General features: G+C 34.7%; 1 protein-coding gene across 1 annotated transcript; it reads left to right on the forward strand.

Moving 5' to 3' along the window:
* The first annotated feature begins 5403 nt into the window (after positions 1–5403).
* LOC108945145 (uncharacterized) lies at positions 5404–7179 on the forward strand. Its single transcript, XM_018770827.3, has 4 exons — positions 5404–5855; positions 5945–6025; positions 6105–6167; positions 6992–7179. Exons 1-4 carry the CDS (start codon positions 5741–5743, stop codon positions 7039–7041), a joined length of 309 nt encoding a protein of 102 aa, XP_018626343.1. The 5' UTR covers positions 5404–5740; the 3' UTR covers positions 7042–7179.
* Positions 7180–7928: the final 749 nt, after the last annotated feature.

Below are 7928 nucleotides of genomic sequence, written 5' to 3' on the forward strand. Positions count from 1 at the left end.
TGTCCTAGCCTAGTCACTACTTCGCCGAGGTTAGACTCGTCACTTACCAGTATATGGGGTCGGTTGTACTGATGCTACACTCTGCACTTTCTGTGCAGATTTTGATACCGGCTCAGATTGATCGAGATTTGTTACTGGTCCGCTGTCCGGAGTCTCAAGGTAGATCTGTCGGCGTTCACAGACCTTGAAGTCCCCATCTATATTTTAAGTCCTACTGTTTTCTTTCTTTCAGACTATTACTTGTCGTAAATTCTAGAATGCTCGTGAATGGTGACTCCAGATCCGGGTGGTAGTAGTTAGTACAGTTTTATGATATTCCGCACTTATTATATTTTATCTTAGTTAATTATTTTTAATTACTGAATGAAAATAAGGAATTGGTTAATGATTCTCTAACGTTGGCTTGTCTAGCAAGTGAAATGTTAGGCGCTATCACGGTCCCGTCGGTGGAAAGTTTCGGGTCGTGACAGAAATATAATCACTTTCAGGTATAGAACAGTTACCCAAGTCAAAGTCGTGAAAACCCCCTTTGGAACCTGATGAGTGGGGATTTTGACTACTTATTAGTACCTTTTTGCTTTTGTTTTAGTCCAAAAGCATTTAATTGTGCTCCCAAAAACTGATAAAATATGCTTAATTGCAGGAATGGTGGAAAATGAGCCTCAAAGATGAAATCCAACTCAAGAAGGAGTAATCTAAACCAATGACAAAAGCAGGCACAAAAGCTCTAAAGTGCGGACCGCAGATTGTGCAGAAGAACTTATCAGAGATCTGTGAAAAGTATGGTATGCACATGAAATGTGCGGCCGCAGAAGCAAGGCAAGACCGAAAGTTCAGATAACATGCATATCAAGTTCAACGGAATTACGGACCGCACAATTATTGTGCGGCCGCAGAAGATTAGCTATGCGGCCACATTTACATTTGTGCGGTCTGCAAAAGAGCCATGTGTGTGACCGCAGAAAGAGAGAGATGCGACCACGGTTCAGAATTGTACGGCCGCAAGTGTCCAATCCTGTCAAGCTGAAGCAAAGTGCGGATCGCACATGAAATTGTGCGGCCGCAGAACCTCCGAAAGGACAATTTTGTCCGAAAATTTCAGCACTATATAAATAGAAGAGTTTCACTTTTTAGGTCAAATTTTAGAATTTTTGACATCAGCAACCGTTTACTTTGCCCCTTTTAGTAGTTTTTGCTATTTTGAGCTTTTTGAATATTACTTTTATCATCTTAATCATTAATATGGGTTTCATTATCACTTCTTCTTCTTTTTTCTTCTAATTTAAGCATGAGTAGCTAGATTTTTACTAGGATTGTGACTCAACCCTAGTGTGTAAACTTAATGGATGTTTGATTTATTGCTTGTTTATGGTTGGGTGTTGATTATCTAGCCTTGTTCTTGTTTTTATTTGAAGATTTAATGGTTGTAAATATTATTTCATGTCTATTTGACTTGGTCTCTACTTGAGAAAGAGAGACTTAGTCTAGGAAAACTTGACTAACAAGAAATTGTGTCAATCGAGAGATTGATAAGCCCAATTAAAGGGTTGAACCTAGAGATAGTAAAACCTGACTTGAGCTTATTATCAACTGCTTTATTCAATACCCATTTGGATTTGAGAAAGCCAAATTGGGCAAAATCACTCTCTGGCCGAGAGGTATTGAGTGGGTACTTGAGTGTTGATATCTATAATAGACTCCGACCAATAAAATAAGCTTTAAGGCTTACAATCCATTAAGCGGACATCTGGGTAAAGGTCATAGCCCTAGTCCTTTTTATCATTTGAAAAAAAAAACAATTTCCTAGTTTTGTTCTTAAAATCGCAATTGTAGTTTAACTTAGATTTTAAAACAAAACCCAATATTCCGAAAGTGCAAATTAAGATATACAAATCCACATACTAAGATATATACTATTAGCACCCTTTCGCATATCTCCGAGTGAAATTCGACCCCGACTCTGTTGAGTATTATTATTGCATCGACCGTTTTCATATCCTCAAATAGAGGAGTGAAATTGGACGAGATCAGAACCGCCCAAATCTGAGATTCAAAACTCAAAAATAAACAAAAATGGCTAACACCCGATTTTATGTATTCTGTCTAGTATTTCCGCATCTGTAGACAAATTTTCGCATCTGTGAGCACGCATTTGCGAGAAAAATCTCGCATCTGCGAAAAGAGCTTACCAAACGGGTGTCCGCATCTGCGGAAAATGGTCCGCATTTGCGGCTGCGTAGAAGCGGTTTCTTCGCATTTGCATTCGCCTAGCCGCAGAGGCGATGGCCACATCAGCGGTAATTTGCTCGCAGAAGCGAGAAGGCTGCCCAGGTTCCCAAATTCGCAGAAGTGACAAGGTCTCCGCAGAAGCGGGGTAGTACCTACGCTCCAAAAGTCACAGGTGTGAAACACTAGAACCAGACCTGCAATTATTTACCAAAATGGTCTGAAACACTTCCGAAACTCACCCGAGCCACTCGGGACCTCGTCCAATTATACCAACCAATCTCGTAACATAACTCGGACTTACTCGGGGTCTCAAATCACGTCAAATAACATCGAAATTATAATTCACACCTCGATTCGGACTTATGAGTTTCAAACTTTTCACTTTACAAAACTCGTGCCGAAACGTATTAAATGAATCCGGAATGATTTCAAATTTGGCGCACAAGTCATAAATGACATAACGGAGCTATTCCAATACTAGAAATCTCATTCCGAGTCCGATATCGATAAAGTCAAATTCACGGTCAAACTTTGGAATCTTTAAACTTTCAAACTTCTAATTTTTTATAAATGGCGATAACTCAAGGTAGGGACCTCCGAATTCGATTCCGGGCATACGCCCAAGTCCAAATCACGACACGGACCTATCGAAATTATCAAAATACTGATTTGGGTCCATTTGCCAAAATGTTGACCGAAGTCAACTTAAGTGAGTTTTAAAGCACTATTTCACATTTTAATCAATTTTTCACATAAAAACTTTTCGAAAAAAATTACGGACTGCGCACGCAAGTCGAAGAATGCTGAAAGGTGATATTCAAGGTCTCCGAATATAGAAATGAATATTAAATTTAAAAATGATCGTTCGGGTCATCACATTTTAGGTGATTTCTAAGTCATAAATATTAGAAAATAATTAAATTACGATTTTATTACAAAATTTCTTTTTAAAGGGTAAAAAAGGCGAATGACATTTCGCTAAAGGTTTTTGTACTTTTAATATAATATAAATAGATATAGATAGATTAAAAGGAGGATAGTGAAGCATAATATTGAAGAAGTAGCATATTGAGAACAAGCCACTTGGCACTTTTAGGATAAAATCTAATAAGATTTAGAATATAATATATATATATATATATATATATATATATATATATATATATATATATATATATATATATATATATATATATATATATATATATAGAGAGAGAGAGAGAGAGAGAGAGAGAGAGAGAGAGAGAGACTTGCAATACAAATAATATCTCCAATATAATCTACACATTTTTTTTAAAGAAAGGGATTAGAACCGTGATGAGGTTTGAGTGAATGTAGAGATAGAAAAAAAAACCCTATTTTTTTAAAAATTAAATAGGAAGATAATATTTTGTTCAAGAAACATATAACTAATATACATGTTTTTTTAATTAAAAAAAGTACATGAATTTTTATAATCTGAATTGATGCTCTATTCGTTTAAATGAATCAATGTGAGAAGTATTATAAGCTTAGGAGGTTATATAATCAGTTGCCTACTCCTAAGATTGAGGCAATTGACCCTCTTTTTAATAGCTAAAGGTATTGTATACTAAAAAGAATACAGTAAAAATTTATATTTATATCTATATTATATTAAAATGAGAGTATTCAAACTCGATATTAAGTCAAGTGACGTATTGAGAAAAAGTCACTTGGCACTTTTAGGATAAAATCTAAGAAAAATTAGACAAATCTAATAAGAATTAAGAAAATAAGATTTGATCAAATTTAATTTATGGTGAAAATCAATTATGATTGACTCCTATTTTTAGAGTAAATAGCTTTTGAAAGCTTTCAAAAAATAAGATTCTTATTCTAATAGTTATTCACTAACCACATGATCCGTTTTCTTCCATTTCACATTTTTTCAAGTACCCTAAGAGTATATTTCAACCTTTTTATTCTTAAGTTCTAAATTGGAAATCTATAAATATTGCAAATAACATGAGATGACAAAAATTTGATTCATTTCTGGACTAATTTTTGCATGAGGATTCATGACAACAACAGTATATGGATATAAGAAAGAACAATTCAAACTTAGCTTCAAAAATACGGAGCAAATGTTTGGTTTCACGTGGAGTAAAATCTCTACATACAACACAACTTGGGCTGACAACTTGGGCCTTAAAAATGCCTCAAATTATTTCTTTATCCATACTATATTAAAAGTAAGAGGGCTCTTAGCAAAATGTCGTTCGCCTTTTTTACCATTTAGAATTAGATTTCACACTTACAAAATACTCATTTGATTAGCATGTGTAGTTTTAGTTCTGACAATTATATTTTTTATATTCTTTTGATATTCCTTCTCCTTAAATTTTCATGTGGCAATGTCAAGCATGCATGAAATAGTTTTAGTATGTGCTAACAAGTACTTTTGAAGTTCTGCTCGTGCTCAATATTAGTTCATTATTTGATGATAGATTTATAAGATTCATTAATCAGAATCCTCTATTGGCTTAAGGTAATGATGTCAGAATTTTCTTTCTTTTGGTTGTCGGTGAATAAAGAAGGTATCAACAGTGATACAATTTAGTGAGGCACAAACTTAACCTTGTGCTGGTGGAGCTCCTAAACCCCATCTAGCAACTGTGCATGCAGTCAAGGGCTCAAAGCAAAGTTAAAGATCACAAAGAAAATTTACTCTAGAGATGATACCTTAAGATGTGAATTTATCTACATGGCAGAGCAGAAACTTGCTAAAGACTTGAGTGATGTAGCATCTGTTTCCTTGTAATGACTAAACAACTTCCAACACATAGCTGCTATTCCAATAATCTAATATTTGGTTGAAATCCTATTCATTCCTCTCCATTTCATTTCCCGTTTTCTATCATCAAACCTGGCAATGGCACCTATGCATTGAGTATTAATTGTACAATTGTAATATTAATTGTACTTCTATTTATGGGTATTACAATTAATAATACCTAGTTGTAATCGCTACTAATAAAAAAAAAAAAACAAGCAAAATGCTTAATATGTTGGCCCGTGACAATCTTCATCTAGTGAATATATAGAAGTACAAAGTCACATGCAAAAGAGATAACAGTATGAGAAAAAATGCTACTCCGATCCCTATGTATTATCTACGTTTTAGCTTTTGTTGCCTGCTAAATTTCTTTATTTTATCGTACTTTACCAACACTTTATATCAACAATTCATTAGTTTGTTCTGTGTATCGTCTCCGCAATGCATGCTGATGTTCATTGCTGTGTAGTGCATATATTTTATTTGTAAGTTTTGGTTTGATTTATGTGAAACTTTCACAGACGAAATTACCAAGATGTCTAGGCTGGGTAAAAATGTGGACTCAATATGCTGGCAAGGAAAAGGAAAACGCCAATGTTCTAAAGAAGAGGCACCAAAATAAAACAGAGACGCCGTGAAATATATAGAGCGACATCGGCTGATAGAAGAGAATTGAACTTATTGCAGCGACGATCGACATATCTTCATTCTAGAATGCAGAAGCCAATCAGTAATTCAACTAAAGTATCAACTTCTTATCAATTTAATGGAGAGTTTGCTGAACAAACAATTGCTCTAAGAGGAGCCTCATCTTCTATTTTGAGAACAGGTTTCTAAACTAAGAATTTGTTATCCTGAACTATGAGACATTAAACATTTACATATTTAATACGTTCATAACACCCTTTTTTTCCTTAGAAAATATGTCCACAGTTCAGGATTCCCCTGTTTCTAATAATGTCAAAAATGTACGTGATAGCTCCGGTATTTTTGAAGTTGGTAAGTGTGAAAGTATGGTGTTCAAATTTATAGAATGTTTAAACAACCAGACTTATATGCTTAATTCCTTATATCTTAGGGTCCACATCGGGAACATGCGTTGAACAGTATGATATTACTCTGCATAACACTGCAAATAGAGGTTTGGTTTCTTATAGCTTTAAAGTCATTTCAGTCATTTATTTTCCGAGGTTGACATTTTTTTCCCTTTGGTTAACCCCAAAAAACACATGTCGTAGATCAAAAAAATTGGATCAGTGGAACACTATTGACTTGCCCAATAGCCCTTATAGACTGAAAACTGAACCGAATTATAAATTTTGTAGAGCCAAAAGAATTCAATATGAATCACCGAGATTTTGCTGTGATAATGGATCAGTGAAATTGATTCACTATGGACTACCTGCTGAACTCCTAAATCTTTATTTAGGAAACTCTGAGGAGTCCAAACATTTTCGCACTTATGTTAGATTCTATTACAATATGTTTGCATTTACTCATCTTGGAGTGAATTATGACATAGATTTAGCAAGAAGAAAATGTGGTATTTATACATTTAGAGTTCAAGGGAAAATATATCATTTCATAAATGACCTCCTGCCTTAGAGTCAACCAGCAAAAAATCTACGGTTGTATTTCTATGATACTGATAATGAACTAGCAAATCGGATGGCATTCTCTGACAAGCTTAACGAATCGGTTATCAGGACTTTGATGGACACATTAAAAGTTAATCCATACTCTATCTTTTTGAAATCTTTAACAGATATCCCAGAATTATCAAACTTTTACATTGCGGTTAAGTCTGACTCTGGTTTAGATCAAAGAACATATAACTTACCAACATAGCAATATGGATAGAAGATGGAAGTAGTTCCAGTATTTCTCTACCACATATTTGAATTTATACACAGTAGTAAAAGCCAATTGGCAAATTACTACTATGATTGTTATGATCCATTGCAGTATCCATTACTATTTCCTTGTGGACAGAACGGATGGCACTGTGGTATTAAAATGATTATTCGAATGAATAATACTATTAGCCATGGAACTTATTGTGAAAATGAACAGCTACCAAGTGTACAAAACATGTGTTCAGTTGACATGCTACTTGACGTGGAAGTAGAACTTCTGGAAAAAAAAAAAAGAAACGAAAAAGAAATATTGTGTCATGCCGTGAGTATTATTGTTACAAGCTCCAGAATGTTAGTGCACAAACTTGTTCCCAAGTTAGAAGATGAAGCTACTGTTAGAGCTGCTTTCTGCTTAGCTAACTCTCCATTAAATTGGTAGCAAGCTGATACTTCAGTGGAATTAGTGGTTGGATTCTGCATTCTAGAATGAAGGTATGTCGTTCGGTGCTGCAGTAAATTTAGTTCTCTTTTATCAACCGATGTCCATTTTATGAGATGTCAACCTTATTGAACAACTATTACAGCAAAAACCTGGAGGTTCGTATTCGAACATCTTTTCACGAAAGTATTGGCAATGCAGAACCTTTTTTAGAGCAACATACTCACTTCGTTGCTCTTTAGTGGCCAGACACACCTTTCTGACCCGCCTATAAACTGAATATATAAGAAGTATAATTAAAAAAAAGGAAACACGAAGGCATACGTATGGTGGACATTATTATAATACAAAGTTTGTGCCAACCTTTGACTGGAACATTGTTCAAGGTAACAGGAGGCAAGTTAGATGTACCTGATGTGGACCCTTATATACAAATAGTCACAGATTACAGTATGTACAAACAATATGTCATTCTCAAAAAAGTATAATCTAAAGACAGGTTTACCTATTTCACAAATGATAGGGTTCCTTTATCTAGATTATCCATCACTCTAGTCGTGTAAGTTTGAAGACTCGCAGCTGGTAAACAGAATGGCCAAAACGTTTA

Source organism: Nicotiana tomentosiformis, chromosome 12 (assembly GCF_000390325.3).
Source record: "Nicotiana tomentosiformis chromosome 12, ASM39032v3, whole genome shotgun sequence".
In the NCBI taxonomy this organism is placed as follows: Eukaryota; Viridiplantae; Streptophyta; class Magnoliopsida; order Solanales; family Solanaceae; genus Nicotiana; species Nicotiana tomentosiformis.

What these genes read in the sequence shown, in the direction of transcription:
- LOC108945145 (XM_018770827.3), top strand. Translation starts at nt 5,741, where the DNA reads ATGCAGAAGCCAATCAGTAATTCAACTAAAGTATCAACTTCTTATCAA. An exon ending in ATCTTCTATTTTGAGAACAG is followed by an intron (nt 5,856 to 5,944) that starts GTTTCTAAACTA and finishes TTTTTTCCTTAG; the next exon opens with AAAATATGTCCACAGTTCAG. An exon ending in CTCCGGTATTTTTGAAGTTG is followed by an intron (nt 6,026 to 6,104) that starts GTAAGTGTGAAA and finishes CTTATATCTTAG; the next exon opens with GGTCCACATCGGGAACATGC.